This window comes from Rana temporaria, chromosome 4 (genome assembly GCF_905171775.1).
Source record: "Rana temporaria chromosome 4, aRanTem1.1, whole genome shotgun sequence".
In the NCBI taxonomy this organism is placed as follows: domain Eukaryota; kingdom Metazoa; phylum Chordata; class Amphibia; order Anura; family Ranidae; genus Rana; species Rana temporaria.
Genome location: NC_053492.1, coordinates 64,672,729 through 64,694,377, shown reverse-complemented (window position 1 = coordinate 64,694,377; position 21,649 = coordinate 64,672,729). Strand labels below are relative to the sequence as shown.

At 42.3% G+C, this 21,649-nt stretch overlaps 1 protein-coding gene across 7 annotated transcripts in view; it reads left to right on the top strand.

Annotated features, from left to right (window-relative positions):
* Nucleotides 1-21,649, top strand: part of ITSN2 (intersectin 2) — a 270,233-nt gene that overhangs the window by 193,304 nt on the left and 55,280 nt on the right. For all 7 annotated transcript variants that reach the window (XM_040348499.1, XM_040348497.1, XM_040348495.1 and 4 more), the window contains 6 exons: nucleotides 3,685-3,749; nucleotides 6,974-7,140; nucleotides 12,550-12,595; nucleotides 12,777-12,898; nucleotides 14,691-14,787; nucleotides 17,037-17,228. In XM_040348499.1, the coding sequence (XP_040204433.1) occupies nucleotides 3,685-3,749; nucleotides 6,974-7,140; nucleotides 12,550-12,595; nucleotides 12,777-12,898; nucleotides 14,691-14,787; nucleotides 17,037-17,228 (689 nt within the window). The remainder of the gene's footprint in view (nucleotides 1-3,684; nucleotides 3,750-6,973; nucleotides 7,141-12,549; nucleotides 12,596-12,776; nucleotides 12,899-14,690; nucleotides 14,788-17,036; nucleotides 17,229-21,649) is intronic.

Genomic DNA, 21,649 nt, shown 5'->3' with positions numbered 1-21,649 from the left:
CTTTTGTGGATGGCTTGGATGTCTCTGAGAGATGGCTGCAGTTCTATCTTTGTTACATTTTTGTATTCATTTTGCTACAGTACTCTTAAGTATGCAGCATTGCTACAGTACTCTTAAGTATGCAGCATTGCTACAGTACTCTGAAGTATACAGCATTGCTACAGTACTCTGAAGTATACAGCATTGCTACAATATTCTGAAGTATACAGTATTGCTACAGTATTCTGAAGTATACAGTATTGCTACAGTATTCTGAAGTAAAGCTTTGCTTATCTTCTTGTAGCCTTCGTATTTCTGGTGTAATTTTCATTAAAGCGGGGGTTCACCCTATCAACGCAAAAATTTTTTTTTTTTTTCTTTTACCATAAAATCAGGCATTGTAGCGCGAGCTACAGTATGCCTGTCCCGATTTTTTTACCCCCGTACTCACCTTGTACTCGTAGATCGAAGATACCGGGAAATGGGCGTGCCTATGGAGACGGAGGATGATTGACGGCCGGCTCTGGCGCGTCACGCTTCTCCGGAAATAGCCGAAATAGGCTTGGCTCTTCACGGCGCCTGCGCATAGCCTGTGCGCAGGCGCCGTGAAGAGCCGAGACCTACTCCGGCTGTCTTCGGGGAGAGTGACGTGCCAGGGCCGGCCGTCAATCATCCTCCCTCTCCATAGGCACGCCCATTCCCCGCGGGAGCCGAAATCTACGATGTCCGATTACAAGGTGAGTCCGGGGTTAAAAAAATCGGGACAGGCATACTGTAGCTCGCGCTACTATGCCTGTCTCGATGGTAAAATCAAGTCAGTGAGGGTGAACTACCGCTTTAAGTAACGCCCTTTTGTAATCAACTATCTGCTATACGCTTGTTTTAATAATTAGTCTCACCTGTAATTGAATTCTTGTTAATTAGGATTTTGTTGTCTAAAGTTTAGCTTTGCTCTCTAGACTTTCATTGGGGTGTATTCATTTGTGCAACATGGTCTTGAATGACTTTGTTAGTAAAAATACTTTTTTGTTTGTGCAAATTAACAAATCTTGGTTGCCAACAATGGCCCGCATTCGTGGGAGTATTTTGTAGTTTAGTGTCATATAGAAAAGTTTTCTGACAAATCTGTTGGGGTGCGCTGTTTGTTGGGCCAGCATACAAAGCCTTCCAGGTCAGAGGAGTGAGGAATGGCGGATGTATATTGTGCCAGCATTGATGGTCTTTCAGGCCAGAGGAATGGAGGTATATATTGTAAGTGACACTCAGTAACAGGTTCTCATTTTTATTTTTTCAAAGTCCTCATTGAGGTGACTTCTGCTACAAACAAAATGCACTGCAATTAAAGATTTTCGTATCATCACTTCTTGATCTCAATATCTAGTTTTTCCTCTTTTTGAGTCCTAGGAATAAATTGGTGCACTCAAGGAGCCCCTGTGAGTGGTCTATGGCCCACATGTTGGAAGTAACTTTAGTAATCTCTCTATTTTTGATATGCGACTAGCATGCAAAAAAGAAAAACGGCTGATCTGTCATCTGATTTTCAGATAGTGTATTCGGGCGATTAGAAACACCCCTGCCAGAGATGAGTGCTTTTTCTATTCATCATTCCAATACCAGAGCTTCTTTTATGGCTGTTATAGGATTTTAGGCAGGGGTGTAGCAATAGTGTCAGCAAACTGGTGGGGCTTAGGACCCAATCAGAGAGCGATGAGTACTGCACTATGTGGACTGTAAACCAGGGATCACTAGAATGTTATGGAAGACTCAAGAGGTGCTTTTTGGTGTCTGATCTTCAACCATATTGTTAGGATTATTTTAAGGATATAAACTTTAATCGGAGTAAGAGACTGCCATTGCTGATCATTTTCTAAATATGTAATTTGAGTTGCTTTCCTGCTGACCTACTGGCTTCAGTGCTTTGAGGTACTGATCTGGAAGAAGTAATCGGTTATGATATTCAGAAACAAGTCTGAATTGCCCACCTGTATACTTGTTCCAGGTCAACAGTTCAAAGTGCTGAAGTCAACAGGTCAGGTTTACTTAAAAGCGGCCACCTATCATTTTAAGGAGAGCCCAGCAATACCAAACTCCATAGCTTGGTGGTGAACCACAAGGCCTTGCACCATTGGAGTCATCAGTTTCAATCTAGGTGATCCTGAACTTCCAGGTATCGAGTGTGAGAGCGTGCCGCCACAGGCTGTAAATCTCAACAGCGGAAGCTTATCAGCAGGCCCCCCCGCACCCAATGTCCGCCGGCACCCGTTGATCGTTCTGTACACAGGCAGAATGGTGATTTTCCTTTGTCCATGCCTTCCACTACACTGAAGCACCTCCCCCACTACACTGAAACATCAGCTAGGCACATAGTTAACCCTTTAATCAACCTTTATGTTAAACCAGGGGTGCCCAACCAGTGGCCCGGGGGCCACATGTGGCCCGCGGAGCACTCTGATGTGGCCCGCGACCTCCTTCTCTGGGATGGTATAGAATACTGTTATTAAAGGTCATTGTATATATGGGCATATCTGTTCTGCAGTGGTTACTGGGCTAATTTCAAACTAATCCGCAGATGCAGAGCAGCGCACCTGCGGGTTACCTGCACTGAGCCATAGACTTCTGTTATTACCTGCAAGTTTGGTGAGCTTTCTGAAAGTGCACCAAACCTACAGAATATAATAGAAGTCTATTGCAAAGTGCAGAAAAGCCAAAGGTACACTGTGTTGCACCCGTGGTGCGAGTAAACCGCAGCGTATCAGTGTGAAAGTAGCCATGGGCCCCTTTTACACGGTCAGTCCTACCCAATTGGACCCACCGTTCACCTCCAAGGAGTGGCAGATGTAAACAGACTTGTGTCCTACCTCCAATCTGATCCGGCTCTGTCAGTATCCGCTCTGAATATGTTGCCCCCTCCGGTGATTGTGCCCCGCAACCAGTTACCAAGTCGCTTAAGTGGCCCTCACGCTTCAAATGGTTGGGCTCCCCTGTGTTAAACCCTTCCCAGCCAGTTTCCTTAGTACAGTGACCATGCATATTTTTAGCATTGACCACTTTATTAGTGTCGTTGGTCTCCAAAAAAGTGTCAAAAGCTTCAGTGTCTATTTTGTCTGCTGCAGGATTGCAGTCCCGCTATTAAATTGCTGATCACCGCCATTACTAGTAGGAAAAAAAATCCACAAATATATCCCATAGTTTGTAGACGTTATAACTTTTGCACAAACCAATCAGCATACCTTATTGGGATTTTTTTTACCAAAAATATGTAGCAGAATACATTCTGATCTAAATTTGATGAAGAAATTTGACTTTTGTACACTTTTGTTTTATTGGGTATGTTTTTATAGCAGAAAGTAAAAAATATTGTTTTAAAAAAAAAAATATATATATATATATATATATATATATATATATATATATATATATATATATATATATATAATATTTTTTTATTTATTTTTTTTGTTTATAGTGAAAAAAATTAAAACTATAGAGGTTATCAAATACCACAAAAAAAAAAGCTCTATTAGCGTGCAATTGGCAGTTAAAGTAACGCAGTGCCGTATTGCACAAAATGGCCTGGGTTGAGGGGGGTGTAAATCTTCCGAAGCTGAAGTCTTAAACATGTTACAGGTAGCACTTGAAAGAAGGGACATTTTGCTAATCTTTTTGTCACTGGCATATCATATGTGCCTGTTTTTTCTTTTGCAGACCTGAACCGTTGTATGCTGCTGTTAAGAAGAAACCAGCAACCCCTTCATATACCCCTTCAGAAGGTAAGGCACCCTAGTGGATGGTTAATATAGTGCACATGGTCTGAAACCTTTGAGGCACCCTAGTGGATGGATAATATAGTGCACATGGTCTGAAACCTTTTATAAGAGCTCCTTCACATGGGACATTAATTAAATCCGCATAGGCTAAAAGTCAGGCAGTTTCTGCACATTACTGAATCTAATTGTGTAATTGTGTAATTGTTTACTTTGTTAAATGTAAAAGCCTATGCATTGCATGTTATAAATAGTTTCCATTTCATTCAAAAAAGATTAAATGAAAACTGTAGAAAATATACAGAATGTAAATCTCGGAATGCCTGATTTTCTGCCTACGTAAGTTTGAAAACTTGAATGCAGTTTAATGACATGGATACCTGCAGCCAGCAAAAAGATATTCACGCTTCCCATGCTCACGTTCATGTTTCTGCCTACTGTACTACTTTTTGTGCTTTTAAACATAATTGTGGATAACATTGTGTGATATATCCACTGCTGTGTCTTCAGAAAATATACAAAAAATGCTTTCATAAGTCCACCAAAACGTGCATTTGCCAGATCTGAAGTTTTTTTTTTTTCTGATGTCAAGTGCTTGTGTTGCTCATCTAACATACTGTAACCATGCCACATCGGTAGTGCCCCCTGGGAAATGCACTCACCGGATGCAATTGACACCCAGGGTAGTCGCAGCATGCTAGTGATCATTGGTCCTCTTTCCAGTCTCCACGATTCACCAGTACTCCAGGCCCATAATAGAATAAAAAATAAAGGAAGCAACCAAAGACCATAATATAGTGTAGTACCCTTTAATTCTTTCACTACATAAAATAATTGCCTTAACAAGTTTTGGTGCCCCCCCCCCCCCCCCAGGCACCCAGATGACTTGTTGATTAGTAGTGCTGCTGCTCCAGTCCCACCTGGAGCTAGCGTGCATTCCAATCTGCAGAGGTTGTCACTGGATGTCCCTGCTCCTATGTGTTTCGTCACTTCCCAGGCACCATCAGGAAGTGCTTCCTAACATGTATACCCATCTGCTGACATGTTTGACAGAGTGGCAAAAAAAAACACACAATTGTAGCTATCTGAGACTCAGATGTGTTCACTCTGTTAAAGCGGGGGTTCACCCAAAAAAATCTTCTCTCCGACCGGCGCATACACTAGTTGCCGAAAGAAGCCAAACGTCGGTGCGCAGGCGCCGTATAGAGCCGACTCGCAGTCCGGCTTCTTTCGGCAACTAGTGACGCGCTGTATGCGCCGGTAGGAAGGATGTCAATCACTTAGGAACGCCCAGTCCCGCAGATTACATACCCGGAAGCGGCGGTGAAAATACGGTATGTGTTGCACTGAAAAAAAAGCAAATAAAACAGCCGATTGTCATTCTGACAACTCGGCTGAATGTCATGTTAAAAAATTTTTTTTGGGGTAAACCCCCGCTTTAAGTTTGGTTCACCCAAAACTCAATATTTTAGTTTTTCCTATATGTTGAAAAAGTAAACCATCTTAACAGCTCCTTACACCTTTTGATGATTCTAGTGCTGGCATATCTTTTCTTGTATTCACAAAGACTGCACACTTTCCCTCCTTGGAGTTTAATTTATACTGTGGAGAATGCACCAGGAGTAGTGAGAACACCCAAAGTTGGTTGGGAGCATGCAACCCTTCACTCTGGTCGAAAACAAAGCTATGAACTGGGGCAGAGAACTATGGCAAGAAATAAAAGAACCGATTCCACCTGTAACTAAAACATCACTTCTAGGTTGAATTGTCTTTTACCTGGCCTTTAGTGGCCTTCACTACAATCAAACTGTCAGAAATTAAAGCGGGACTTTACTCATAACAACTTGATAAAAAATAGTCTTCTTTAACAAGGAACACAGACATTCCACATAATTGTACTACCAAAATTAGTGTGTGATGTAAATTACCTCCAGCATTGCTCCTGTTCCTTCTTGCTTGAGACTGGCATTTTGCTGAAGCCCAGAGCTTTTGAATAACAGTAAATCAGTAGTAAGAGATTTGTTTTGTACATGTATATGTTGGTTCTATGAGCGCATCGAGGCCTTCGGGTAATGACTGCGCTCCCAATAAGCATTTTAATAAATAAATCATAACGCAAACTATACCCATTGATTTAACGGTTTAATAAAAAACAGTTAGGCCCCTTTCACATGTGCGGACCAAATGTCCGCTTTTTCATTCATCCGTTTGCGGTTGAAAAAGGGACATACATTGGTCCCTATGTGATTGCGGGTGTCAGCGGATAAACATCCGCTGACACCCGTAATCACCCGCCTCCGCAAAGATCCTATTTTGCGGACGGAAGAAAACCCTATTTTTTCTTCCGTCTGTGGATCGGATGAACACGGACACACGGTCCGTGTTCATCCGATCCCCCCATTGGGGAGAGTGTGCACAGTGTGCGGGGACCGCCCTGTCAGCCGCCGGCTCAGCGAGGATATACGGAGCGATCCCCGCTGAGCTGACGGACACACGGAGGCGGATCATTACTTATCCGCCCCGTGTGAAAGGGCCCTTACATTCTTGGAATACCGGAATTGCTAACTGTTATATTTTCTTGTGTCCTCAACAGAACTGTCAAACCATCAAATGGCTGGTGTCCTAACTGATCACGTGCAGTTCAATGGCAGCTGCAGATCAAACAGAATAGGCTTCCTTGGCTGTAAAGGATAGTAGGGTTTATTTCCACTTTAAGGCTGTCAGCAGATCGGCCTCTACAAAAACTTGGCAGTGCCTAAAAATTGAGAGAAACTGAACTTGTGCAGAGCAAGCTGAGACGGTGTATTACTGGATTTTAAACAGTATAGACCAGAGGTCTCAAACTGACGGCCCCCCAGCTGTCGCAGAACTACAAGTCCCATCATGCCTCTGCCTATGGGAGTCATGCTTGTAACTGTCAGCCTTGCAATGCCTCATAGGAATTGTAGTCCTGCAACAGCTGGAGGGCCACCAGTTGAGACCCCTGGTATAGACCTTTATTTTTTATGTAGCTATTCCAGCTGGAAGTGATCTAGCAGGACTTCATTTTCTGACTGAAGTTCCACTTTATTGAGAAGTGTATGGCGGAATGTCTTAGACCAGCTTTCATTGAGGTCTCTAATCTCTAGCTGTTAACGGTATTAAAACACTTTGAAATAAAATTAAATTTCATAGTAAATCTTGTTATCCACTGAGACATCTGCATAAATCTCCTCCTCTTTTGTATGCAGAGTATGTGGCGCTGTACCCATATTCCAGCACAGAATCCAGCGACTTGACATTTAACGAGGGGGATATGATCCTGGTGACACAGAAGGATGGCGAGTGGTGGACAGGAACCATTGGTGACCGAAGTGGGATATTTCCATCAAACTATGTTCGCCCACGAGATCAGGAGGTAAATACGTAGAAAAATGTAACCTAATTTCCTTCATATCAAATGTATTCTTGTGTACTAGACCTTGTTACCCCCATCGTTTGCCTTTACCCTATAATAACGGCTCATTGAAATTGCAGCCACCTATTTTTTCTCTTTTGCCCTCAACCACTTCACTTGAATTGCCTCTGTGCAGCAGAGAGACATTTATTGCAAAGTTGTTGGAGAGAGGTGACTGGATTTCCCTGATTTGAAAGTATTATTTGAGGGAACGTTTGGACTCGGGACCACAGGAAACATGAAATACTATAAACTGGTTTCAGTAAAACTAATAATGGAATCATTGCTTTTGTTATGAACAAATCTGAGGTTGTGTAAAGGCTCGTTTATCTTTTTTAATATTTTTGTAGTTCCTCGGCAAGAACTTTTTGTATGTATGCAACAGGTCTAGCTGTTCAGAGATGATGGATACACTCCAGCTAAAAAAGCTGAAATCTAGACTAAATAAGTATTGTCTGAATTTGCCTTTCTCAACTGTTTTACCTTGGAGGAAACCTTCACATTTCCAGGTCTTAAATATACAATACAGCTCATGGAACATTAATATGTGCAATAAGTTTTAGAAACTTTAAAATAAAAGAATATGGTATGTCTGACACCCAGGGCAAATAATGTTTTACCACCTCCCTGCGCTGGTGGCCAGTGTAAGTGAGAGATCACTAACTACTGTGTATTGCTCAAGGAACTCCTAACATCCATCAAAGAATCCCTAGCATTTCACGGAAGCCTAGATGAGAAAGGTTGGTCTAAATCAGGGCCCTCCAAACTTTCTAAAGAAGGGGGTCAGTTTACTGTCCTTCAGACTTTAGGGGGCTGGACTGTGCTTAGTGGAAGTATTAGGGGGAGAAATAGTTGGTGACAGTGGGAGGAATCGAGCCCCGTTTTTGTTGTTGGTGGAAATTATGCCCCCATCTTTGGTGTTTGTGGAGGAATAGTGCCCCATTGTTGGTATCAGCGGCTGGAGATATGCCCCATTGTTGGTGTCAGTGGCACGTATAATGCCTTAAGGGCCAGACAAAGCCAAGCAAAGGGCCACATCTGGCCGCAGTTTGAAGACCACTGGTCTAAATAGAGAGTCATGTGTATTTTTACTTTGTTTCCTTTGTCTATTTCTCCCAGATCTGGACAGTACTCGATCACGAAACAACTCTTGTATTCTATTTTGCCTCTGTGCAGGAGTTTGCTATAATGCAGACCAGTAGTCTCTGCTGCGCTCTCTCCTTGTGCAGGTTGGTGGGTCTTGTGTTCACCCCCTTCTGTAGGTTTCTTTTCAACCTCTAGTTGAATTAAATAAGTCTGGTACCCATTTGGTGGCCCATGGGCACCTTGTATATTGCTTGTGCCACGTCCTAATATATGTAAATCATGGACTTTATAGGCACATATGTATAAAATTAACACATTTATTGATCTACATTAAAATGATTTGTATACAGTATAACAATTGAATAAAGACATTCTTTCTGTTAAAAATATAGTTGGTCACGCTCTAAATGTAAATCCCCTAGAGAATAATATAGCATATATGAAACCTTGTGCATAGTAAATATACACCAAAATTCACATATCTTACAGATATTGGGGTTTCACTTGTCATCGATAGACCTCGTGAGTTTGGCTCTAAAGAATGTTGGGATCACAGCGATCACCCCCAAAGCTTGATGGGGGCCACCTAGCACAGCCACAATAGGCTCACAAAATGTGGGGGCACACAATTATACTTGGTTTTAGGGCTACATGCCTCCGCTCGTATTGGTATCAATGTTCCCTGAGGATCAGAAAGCCTTGTTCCTAGGTTTGTACCAGTGTAAGAATTGTACAACTGTTAAGATAAATGTAAAGCCCCAAGGCAGGAATTTTGTCCACAAGTTTTTAAGTTAAACCACAGTCCATATTGCAGATGCCTGTCCTAAATGTGCCAACCTCACACTGGCCGCCAGCCTCCATTGCAATGGGGCGAGAGAGAGAAGAGAGGGGACAGCCGTCTCGTCAGAGCGCCTGTATACAAATTATTTTAATGTAGATCAATACATTGTTAATTTTATACATACAGTTGTGCTCATAAGTTTACATTCCCTGGCAGAATTTATGATTTCTTGGCCCTTTTTTTCAGAGAATATGAATAACACAAAAACATTTCTTTCCATCATGGTTAGTGTTTGACTGAAGCCATTTATTATCAATCAACTGAATTTACTCTTTTTAAATCAGAATGACAACAAACTAACCTGATCGAAAGTTTACATACTCTGGTGATTTTTGGCCTGATAACATTCACACAAGTTGACACAAAGGGGTTTGAATGGCTATTAAAGATAACCATCCTCACCTGTGATCTGTTTGCTTGTAACTAGTGTGTGTGTATAAAGGGTCAATGAGTTTCTGGACTCCTGACAGACCCTTGCATCTTTCATCCAGTGCTGCACTGACGTTTCTGGATTCTGAGTCATGGGGAAAGCAATTATTGTCAAAGGATCTGCGGGAAAAGGTAGTTGAACTATATAATACAGGAAAGGGATTTAAAAAAGATATCCAAGGAATTGAGAATGCCAATCAGCAGTGTTCAAACTATTCAAGAAGTGGAAAATGAGGGGTTCTGTTGAAACCAAGCCACGGTCAGGTAGACCAACTAAAATTTCAGCCACAACTACCAGGAAAATTGTTAGGGATGCAAAGAAAACCACACAAATAACTTCGGGTGAAATAGTTGCCAGAAGAAAGCCATTACTATGCAAATGCCGCAAAGTATGCCGCTTACAATACGCCAAATGGCACAGAGACAAGCCTTAAACCTTCTGGCACAAAGTCATTTGGATTGATGAGACCAAAATTTTGCTTTTTGGCCACAACCATAAACACTACATTTGGAGAGGAGTCAACAAGGCCTATGATGAAAGGTACACCATTCCTACTGTGAAACACGGAGGTGGATTGCTGATATTTTGGGGATGTGTGAGCTACAAAGGCACAGGAAATTTGGTCAAAATTGTTGGCAAGATGAATGCAGTATGTTATCAAAAAATACTGGAGGAACATTTGCATTCATCAGCCAGGAAGCTGCGCATGGGACCTACTTGGACATTCCAGCATGACAATGATACAAAACACAAGGCCAAGTTGACCTGTCATTGGCTACAGCAGAATAAAGTGAAGGTTCTGGAGTGGCCATCTCGGTCTCCTGACCTCAATATCATTGAGCCTCTCTGGGGAAATCTCAAACGTGCAGTTCATGCAAGACTGCCCGAGAATTTACAAGAACTGGAGGCTTTTTGCCAAGAGGAATGGGCAGCTTTACTATCTGAGAAGATAAAGAGCCTCATTCACAAATACCACAAAAGACTTCAAGCTGTCATTGGTATTAAAGGGGTTGTAAAGGTTTGTTTTTTATTTTTTAAATGGGTTCCTTTAAGCTAGTGCATTGTTGGTTCACTTACCTTTTCCTTTGATTTCCCCTTTAAATGTTTTTTTTTTTTGTTTGAATTTCTCACTTCCTGTTCCTCCTCAGTAAGCTGTTCTGGCTGACTAACCACCACTCGGATGATGGTGGCAAGTTTACTGAGGAGAAACAGGGAGTGAGTTATTCAGACAAAGAAAAAAACTTTTAGAAGGGAAATTGAAGGAAAGGGTAAGTGAACCAACAATGCACTAGATTAAAGAAAACATTTAGAAAATAAAAAACAAACCTTTACACCCCCTTTAACTGGTTAAGACCCGGGCCATTATGCAGGTTAAGGACCTGGCCCCGATTCACGATTCGGCACTGTGTCGCTTTAACTGCCAATTGCGCAGTCGTGCGACGAGGCTCCCAAACAAAATGGGCATCCGTTTTTCTTTTGGTGGTATTTGATCACCTCTTTTTTTATTTTTTGCGCTATAAACAAAAATAGAGCGACAATTTAAAAAATAAATCAATGTTTTACTTTTTGCTATAATAAATATCCCCAAAAAATATATAAAAAAAAAAATGTTTTTCCTCCGTTTATGTTGATACGTATATTTTTGGTAAAAAAATCGCAATAAGCGCTTGGTTTGCGTAAAAGTTATAGCGTTTACAAAATAGGGGATAGTTTTATGGCATTTTTATTAATTTTTTTTTTTTTTTACTAGTAATGGCGGCGATTAGCGATTTTTTTTTTTTTCATGACTGCGACATTATAGACACTTTTGACACATTTTTGGGACCATTGTCATTTTCACAGCGTAAAGTGCTATAAAAATGCACTGGTTACTGTAAAAATGACAATGGCAGTGATGGGGTTAACCACTAGGGGGCGCTGTAGGGGTTAAGTATGACCTCATGTGTGTTTCTAACTGTAGGGGGCGTGGCTGTACGTGTGACGTCACTGATCGTCGTTCCCTATGACAGGGAACAGACGATCACTGACACTGCCACAGAGAAGAACGGGGAAGCTGTGTTTTACACTCGCCTCTCCCTGTTCTTCAGCTCCTGTGACCGATCGCGGGACACCAGCGGCGATCTGGTCCCGCGGGCGCGGTCACAGAGCTTCGGACTGGGTCGCGAGAGCGCCGCCACCGACGCGCTTACAACCCACGGCTGGGCTTCTTAAAGGGGACGTACATGTACTCCCTTGTGCCCGGCCGTGCCATTCTGTCAACGTATATCGTCATTTGGGTAGTTTCTGTTGTCATTATGACTTAAAGTGGAAGTAAACCCCCCTATCGTTTTTAGCCAAGGAAGCTGCCACCTTTGCCTCTGTTTAATCTATAACTGCCATGATGCTGCACATGTGATCAGTTATGACACCAGCCATTGGATGGTTTGACAGTTTGGTTGAGAGCACAACCAATGGGAGTGTTACATTTTCGGCACGTGCCGGATATGAAAACATTTTTGGATGGGTTTACTTCCGCTTTAAGAAGAGTAAACACAGTTGATTGAGAATAAATGGATTCAGCCAAACATTAACCAAGAGTGAAAGAAAAGTTTTTGTTTTGTCAATCATATTCTGAAATCATAAATTCTTCCAGGGTATGTAAATTTATGAGCACAACTGTATATGCCTATAAAGTCCATGTCTTTTTTTTTTTTTTTTCAATTATGTTTTTCAGGCCTGTGGTCTGTGGAGCTGCTGGGTCCCTCCCACAGGCTACGTACAGCACAGAGATGGCGTCACTATTGCATTTACACAAGTGGATTTGAATCCTTGTGTTTATCGATCAATGTATTTAAATTAAGGTTTCTGTGCCTGGAGCTCGGCTCAAATTGGAATGTCAATTCTAAATTTCTACAGACATGCCTCCTACACCTGTACTTGTTAGATAAAAATACCCTGCAATGACCGCTTGTAGGAATCGCACATGCTGTTTTCCTTCCTTTTGCAAAAATAAGTCTTCTTTATTCGCCTGTAGGGTTCAAGCAGTGTTGGAAAAACTGGAACACTAACCAAAAAACCCGGTAAGTAGATGTATGAAGCATTTTTTACTGTGTTTTTTTTTTTTATAAAGCTGCTTTAATACGCACATAATGCACACTGATACTCTTTTTTTTCATTTTAACATATGGGTGTGTTTTTTCATGTTGTACCTCAATAGTGAAAGTCTATATTTTCCATAGACCTTGTTCCTCTCTATTGCAGAGATTGCTCAGGTCACCACCGCTTATGCTGCAACAGGAACAGAACAGCTTAGTCTGGCTCCAGGGCAGCTGATACTTATATTAAAGAAGAATGCATCTGGATGGTGGCAAGGGGAATTGCAGGTATGTGATATTCAGGGTGTATTCAAGATACTTCTTTATTTACAAGGAACCTTTGCCATTATAAAATAATGTGAAGTAGCAGCCTAAATGCAAGGCATGTTCCATCAGGTGCTATGTCTGACATTAGCTATACCGCCTATGCGGCAGCATACTGTTCTATTTAATAGCTCTGCCACATTTTCTATTTTTTTTTTATTAGTTTTATCATGCTTTGTAGTAAATTAATAATCAATAAATCATAATATATTTTTTTGCACATCCTGAGTATAATCCTTGCTTTGCCAACAGTAGCCTCTTACCTAGGGGCAGCCTTTGTTCCTATAGGGCTGTCATCTAGGTTTCTCTATATTTATTCAGTTGATTTTGGTTACGGCAAACACCCCCATCATCGGGGGAGTGTCTTTTCAGTGGTGCTACTACGGTGCATAACTAGGTTACTACATGGGACACAACTGTTTTTTCTTCTGGCTTACACACAAGTTCTGTGACCAGGGAAACCTTAAAGGGGTTGTAAAGGATTTTTTTTCCCCCTAAATAGCTTCCTTTACCTTAGTGCAGTCCTCCTTCACTTACCTCATCCTTCAATTTTGCTTTTAAAATGTCCTTATTTCTTCTGAGAAATCCTCACTTCCTGTTCTTCTGTCTGTAACTCCACACAGTAATGCAAGGCTTTCTCCCTGGTGTGGAGAAATCCTCTTGAGGGAGGAGGGGGCGAGCAGGCAAGTCAGGACGCTCTCTACTTTGCAGATAGAGAAAGGAGCTGTGTGTTAGTGGGGGTCCTGACACTCCTGCTCGTCTCCTCCCCCCCCCCTCAAGAGGCTTTCTCCACACCAGGAAGAACGACTCGCATTACGGTGTGTAGCTACAGACAGAAGAACAGGAAGTGAGCATTTCTCAGAAGAAATAAGGACATTTAAAAGCAAAATGGAAGGATGAGGTAAGTGACGGAGGACTGCACTGAGGTAAAGGAAGCTATTTAGGGGAAATATTTTTTTCGTTTACAACCCCTTTAAACCGTGTTGTTCTAATCTGCAAACTTCAAGCTTTTCCACAATAGTCATGGGCTGACCTGCCACCTCCTGCTGCTTTTTATTAGATTGTCAGGTGATATCATCCAGTATGGAGATGCAGGAGTAGGGATGTGGCAGGATTATAAATTTGCTGGCAAAAGTTAAAGTGGATGTAAACCCTCCATACACCCAGTGAAGAGCACAGCCTCAGATGATACACAGGGATGAACCAAATCTCCTACATAGGTTTTACATCCATATTGCTGTCTTCACATTTATATACCGTTTAGAAAGTTCAGATCGCATTAGAAAATGTTCTCTTCCTGTTTAAAGGCCCGTACACACGGTCAGACTTTTTGCCAACAAACTTCAAAATTAGCAAGTTTTCAAAAAAATCCGACCGTGTGTTCGCTCCATCGGACAAACTTTTTTGGTTTTCCTCGGACAAAAGTTTGCTCTGCAAACGGACAAACTTTCATCTGTACCTCCATCCTGTTCCATCATTTCAGCTGAAGAGCCTCTTCATTTGAAGGCTCTGAGGCCTAAAGATTGGGTTCATCAGGATTTTATTGTTCATGTCCCAGTTGAGGAGATTCCCTTCAGTTGCTGTCTTTGGTGCCACCTAGTTAATTTATATGACTTCAGCAGACCTTATCTTTTTAAACTTCAACTTGCGTTTTCTATTAATTGTTCTTTACCGTCTGTATCTACTGTCTACAGCAATGAACTTTAATGCAATTTGCCTACATAATGTGTTTTTGTAATGGATGCAATCTGTACAGGCACGAGGGAAGAAGCGGCAGAAGGGCTGGTTCCCGGCTACCCACGTCAAGTTACTTGGACCAAGCAATGACAAGGCAGCTCCCGCTTTCAACCCAGGTAGGAATTTGCTTGCAGATAGCAAAATATATATATAGCTGACTCTACCCAATAGTTGGGTGTGGTAGATGGCTGTACCAAAAACACTGAAAATATTTATTGAGATTGTTGCATACTGGGGAAATTGTATATTTTATAATTCCTTCTTATTGTTGGTTCCTATTGTGGCTCACTAATGAATTCTAAGCCTCCTAATCTTGGTCCAGGAACCTTATAAGGTCATATGTATTCTTTAATCTTACTGATGTAAAGCTTGAGGAATGCAGGATGACTGAGCCCACTATCCCCCTTAAAAGGTGATCTCACCTTCCAAACATCTTTGGTCATTTACTTACATACTAGCCTGTATCTACCACAGCACAAAGTGGAATAAGTGTGTCTCATACCATTGCTTGCAACCATGCAAGTGTCTGATCTGATCCTTTTGGCCAAACGGGACCCATGGCGGAAATAATCAAATCTTTACTTATGTATTCTTGTTATAGTTTCTAATATTATCTGTATCTGTCATTACTTTTAATAAATATAATATTTTTTAAGTATTTGATCTCTCTTTGCATATATCAAACAGAACCTTAAACAATTAAACTATCAAGTGAACGTGATAACAACCGTTTGATAAAATGCCAATATAGATTGTTTATCTGCAGAGAAAAGCCATCTTTGAATGCCTTTGCCAGTAATTGACCTAATGTTTTTTTTTAAAGGGCAATTACACAATTTCTCCAATAACTGAACACCTTCTCCTCCAGTCCCTGCTACACTTATCTACTGTGCTGATAATCTTCTGCCATCCACGTCTGCCGCTGTAGTAATCCATACACCTTTAAACTCTGTACACAGCGCTGGAGGCTGCATGCATTTTGTAGCTGTTATTGGTCAGCGCATCACATGACAGCATTGACCAATGAGTCTCTTCTTCTGCCCCCGAAGTAAGACAAGACTCTCATTGCTTAGCACTGTGTTGTGACTGTGCTGACCAATGACTGCTAGCTATTGCCAGCACTGTGTTGCTACACAGCATTTGGAGTTGTGTAGTGAGTTTAAAAGTGTATTGGTACACTAGCAAAGATGGACAGCAGAAGTTTATTGGCATAGTAGATAAGTGTAGTGGGGACCGGGGGAGCAGGGAGAGTGTTGGGAGTTAATCTTTAAATTGTCAGTGTAAAGGTGAAATTGCACTTTTTAAAGCGGAATTCCACCCAAAAATGGAACTTCTGCTCATTTGTCTCCTCTCCCCCTTCGGTGCCACATTTGGCACTTTTCGGGGGGAAGGGGGGACTGGATACCTGTCTTTGACAGGTATCCTGTTTCCACTTCCTGGAGTCAGCGCCGTGGCACATGACGTCACTGAGGTGCTCCCTCTGACGCCGGGCCAGTAGGCGAGAGGAGCGGGGCCTCGCAAATGCGCAGTCGGGTTCCCGGTGTGAGACCGTAAGACTACACTGCTGGGTTCCCTTACAATGGAGGCGGCAGCACTTGACAGCTGATGGAAACATCAGCTGCAGTGCCGACATCGCTGGACTCCAGGACAGGTAAGTGTCCTATTATTAAAAGCCAGCAGCTGCAGTATGTGTAACTGCTGGCATTTAAAAATAAATTTGGGGGGGGGGGGGGCCGTACCCCTGCATTAAAGCTGAAGTTTAGTAAAAAAATATATTTTTAAATCCGCACCATGGATTTATTACAGTAAATGCAAAGTAAATACAAAGTGTCCCTTGTGCTGGTGGCTGCCCCCTTGGATACCCCTGCAGGTGTGAACTTCCAGTTCTAAGGGGAATAATACGAGCGATTGGACCTGTCAAGTGCTGACTGTGCCCACCCTTTCTGCCCCTCTCCTCCATTTATATCTGCTGTACTGTCACTTTCCAATGAGCTGTATGAATACAGAAGGTGGACCTTTCATTCATCTGACTATTCTCCATTCATAGAGAGCTTTTCAATGTAGCCATCTTGGGTTGATGCATTCATTCAAAGATTAGCTTGATGCCAAACATTCTGTTCTCATTTGGAGCATGTGCTGTTGGTGCTCAAAAGCTTGTACAGTACAGATACAATGAATGGAGATATTAAGCTTGTCGCATTGGTCAGCAGGCTATTGATGGTGTTCTATGATATTGGAAATATTGATATTTTATATCGCCAGTGTAGATGTTGGTGAGATTAGCGGAGCTCTTTAAAGATATTGCAGAAATCCCAGGTTTTGTTAACGTGCATGAGAAGTGAGTTGACTTTTCTTTCCTCTCTAGTGTGTCAGGTCATAGCAATGTATGAATATGTCGCCAATAATGAGGATGAACTGAAGTTCGGCAAAGGACAACTCATCAATGTCATTAACAAAGACGATGCAGACTGGTGGCAAGGAGAAATCAATGGGGTCACCGGGCTATTTCCATCCAACTACGTCAAGATGACAACCGAATGTGACCCCAGCACGCAGTGTGAGTACCTCTTCTATTGTCTTGTTATCTTCCTGTACTTACACTGTTCTCATTTTAAGCACTCACAGTTGTTATACGGGAATGGTCACGTTGCATTGCTAGATTCCAACTTCCTGAGATGAATGTGTTGTAATTTAATTATTTAGTTTCGGAGCATGTGCAGTCTTAGTCACTCAATTTTCCGGACAAATACTGTACTGATTTCAACTAAAATCGTGTATTTTGTTCTTGTATGAGAACATTTTTGTGCTTGTCCCTTTGGATAATTTTACATAAACTGTCATGATCGGCTCTCAAAAACTGTGTAGTAACGATCAGATTATCGGACGATCTGGGCTTATGCTATTATTTGCCTTTGCCAGTTATGCATGTGCCTCAGTGGGTTTTCATTTTTCAAATATGTTGATGGTGTTAGGAATCTGCCTTTCCCAGTGAACACATGCAGAGGTCTATGTATGATAAACTAGTGATAGAGAAAACAATAATTTTGGTTTATGATGAACAGTTTTGAAAGTTTATTCAGAAGGGAAAAGTTACAAAGTAAAAGTAATGATTATAAAGTAGAGAGACGGAACTGACCATGGCGGTCTAACATAATTATTATTTTTTAGTGATATTTGATCACCTCCTGCATTTTTTTTTTTTTTTTTTTGCGCTATAAACAAAAGAGCGACAATTTTGAAAATAAACACTATCTTTTACTTTTTGCTATAATAAATATCCCACATTTAAAAAAAAAATTGTGCAGAATTTAAAGTGTCTACAAAATAAGGGGTAGTTTTATGGCATTATTATTATTATTAATTTTTTTACTAGTAATGGCACCGATCAGCAATTTTTATTGGGACTGCGATATTGCGGCGGACACATCGGAACACTTTTAACACATTTTTTGGACCTTTCACATTTATACAGCGATCAGTGCTATAAAAATGCACTGATTACTGTATAAATGTCACTGGCAGGGAAGGGGTTAACACTAGGGGGCGATCAAGTGGTTAACTGGGTTCCCTCACTGTGTTCTAACTGTAGGGGGATGGGACTTACTAGGGGAAGAGAGAGAGATCGGTGTTCATGCATTGTATGAACACACGATCAGTCTCTTCTCCCCTAAGAGGACCAGAATCTGTGTGCGTGTCTTACACGAGCGATTGCGGGTGCCAGGCGGTCATCAGGCCCGCCGGGCACTTGCATTGGCTCCGGGGGCGCCCCCAGTGGCAAAAAGGCGAAGCGACGTAAGGTAACGTCGCTTCACCCAGCCGTGCCGTTTTGCCGCGGTTAAACTGCGGTGGCTGGTCGGCAAGTGTTTAATGCAATAGGACCCTGCGCCTTCGCCAAGAAGTAGATTTTTAAACTCCAGTCTTGGACAACTGCCACGTAGGACCTCCGAAAACATCTTGCAGGTTTAAGATTTTGCTGCAGATCAACAAATAGAAGAAACATTCATTTCTATTATCAGCTTGACCAAAAGCACTATAGAATGCTGGGAGATGGTCTCTGTACACAATTGCATAACAAGATCTTCCAAGGACAGTCTAACACATTCCAAGGACTCTCCTAATAACCTCTTTCTGCATAGTAATACCTCTAAAGAACAGTACATTAGCATACTGTATAAACATTTGACTCTTGCAGGGGGGTTTGAGCGGCTATTTACTGCATCTAAGCAACACAAATCCAAAACACTATTTAAATCATTTTTTAACATGTCTCCATGCTTTATTTTGTTAAGAAATCACATTGAACCCCCCCCCCCCCCCCCCAGAATTTTCTGGCTGTGGCCATCTTGAGTATGGGCGAACAATTCATGTAGCATTTACTTCCTGGAATTATCTGCCCTTGGCTCAAGCATGCATACAGGAGCGAGTGCTTAGCTGAGAACCTTCCTTCCCTACTGAAGATTCTTGCGACGTATGATATAATTAGCCTAGGCAAGAAACCAGGAAGTAACTGAGGAAATGTTAAAAAAAAAAAAGTAAATATGATATACTTTCCTATCTAATTACTAATGCTAGCAGCATGATGATTAAAAATATGAAACAGCCTCTGCTGTCTCTCCAGTGTAAAAGCCCAGAGTCCTTTCAAACTGGAGCGGTGCGCTAGCAGGACGGTAAAAAAAAGTCCTGCTAGCCGCATCTTTGGAGCGGTGTGTATAACGCTCCTGCCCATGGAAATCGATGGGCACCGCCGCTATACCGCTGGCTCTGCAGAGGCGCTTTGCAGTGGTTTTAACACTTTCTCGGCCGCTAGCGGGGGAGTAAAAGCGCAAAATTTAATTAAAATCAACCCCGCCCCAGTGTGAAAGGGGCCTAAGAGTGTAAAGTGAATTCAGCCTAGGCATCCCCCCAGACCATGTCACTGACACATTTCACCCTACCCATATGGCTTGGCCATTGAGCCTCTATGACAAATCTCTTTAGTAAGGATGAGCTCTGGCGTGTTCGCATAGAACACGTGCATAGCCCACCAGGAAGTGTGCACGGCGCTGTGCTAATAACAGCCAGGGAGACATTTCACGATCCCTGCAGCCGAGCATCGGGACAATGTCTCCCTGGCTGTGATTAGCACAGCGCCGTGCACACTTCCTGGCGGGCTCTGCACGTGTTCTATGAGAACACGCCAGAGCTCATCTTTACTCTTTAGGCAGAGTGAAATACAACCAAGGGCGTGGCCTGGGAGGAGCCAAGGCTAAGGCCGCTTTACACTCTAGCTGGCCTGTTAGGAGTGCGGCGCCTTCGGATCATATCTTATCAAAATGCTTTATTTTACCAAAAAAAGCATTTTGTGACTTTAAATTGCCACCTCTTTAATTCCGGGTAATGCACTGATGTTTTCCAATCCCCGGTTATGCTGCCTCACTCAGTAGGTATGTGAGCCTCCATCCTGGTTTATTTTCCAGTGGACACGCCAAGTTACCCCAGGGGCTTTTAGCTAGTCTAAATCAGATAACTTTCAGCTGGCATTGATGTAAATTATCAGGCTTGCAGTTCATGCAAATGAGAGGACTATTTAGGCGAAACTTCAGTAGGAACTATACTCAGATGTTCATAAGCGGTAAGTGGGCCGGGGCCAAAACTGCATGCCGAATTTATATTTGTGGAAAGTTTTTTTGCAGCAGTGAGCAGATCACAATGCAGGTTCAGTACTTGGTGAATCTTTTGGTAAAAGTTTCTATGTTTGCGTTTCAGTTGTCTGTGTTGCCTAGAATTGTCTTTGTATTGAATCAGCTACCCAAGTGTTACAATTATATATACTTGTGTTAGACTTTTAGGCCTCCTGCACACTGCAGCTTGTTCTAGGGGTGTCTGGTGTTTATTTTTATTTTTTTTCCTGCCTCTAAACTCCCCTGCCATGCCTGCTTATATGTCCATGTGCACACAGGCACTAAGGCTGCTTTCACACTGAGCGGCGTCTGCGGTAAGGCGCCGCTATTTTTAGTGGCTCTTTTCGCCCACTAGCGGGGCGCTTTTAACCCCTGCTAGCGGGCGAAAAAGGGTAAAAACCGCCCACAAAGCAGCGTTTCGGCAGCGCTGCCCATTGATTTCAATAAGCAGGGGCACTTTAGGAGCTGTAAAGATGCGTCTGGCAGGATTTTTTTTACCGTCTTGCCAGCGCACTGCTTCAGTGTAAAAGCCCTCGGGCTTTCACATTGGAGTGAAAGGAGAGGCGCTTTGCAGGTGCTATTTTTAGCGATTTAGTGCCTGCAAAGCGCTTCAGTGTGAAAGCAGCCTAAGTGGTGTTTAGAGGCAGCAAAAAAAAAAAAAACACTGCCAGTGCGTCCGGGAGCAGTAGAGTTTGGGCAAAAAATAAACACTTGATGCTGCTAAAAGTTGCTAAACATGCCTAACACTAGGCCCATTTAGCACTTGAGCATTAATTCAGTTGATTGGCCAGAATAAATTCTTTATTCTGGCCAATCAAATGAATTAACACTCAAGAACTTGGAGCCTATAAACACTCCTAAAAGCTTGTAAAAGCTTTAAAAACCTTTTACAAGCATCATGCATTTTTTCTGCAAATATGCTGCTAGCCTCTAGGAGAGTTAAATATATGTCCTGTGTGCATGAGACCTAAAACCTACCATAACCGTTATCTCTACTAAGTGGAAGCAGCAATCTTCGGGCGAGAAACAATAATTCAGTCTTCCCATTTTGGATCCTAGCCCGAACCCACCTGAGCCATCTTGCCAGGAAGCTGTCACTGGGCACTGCCAATCAAAAGCAGCAGAGGCTTTCCCCACCCCAAATATACACACCTCTTATATACACATGGTTGTGGGGCAAAGAATGACTCTGCCACTTATGGTTGGTGGCATGCGCAGTGGCAGCTTCCTGGCAGGATTGGTCAGTTCAGACTGGGATCCAAACATGCCTGAGCTCATTTTGATATGCTAGGAACTGATGACCTTGTTGCATGTAAAT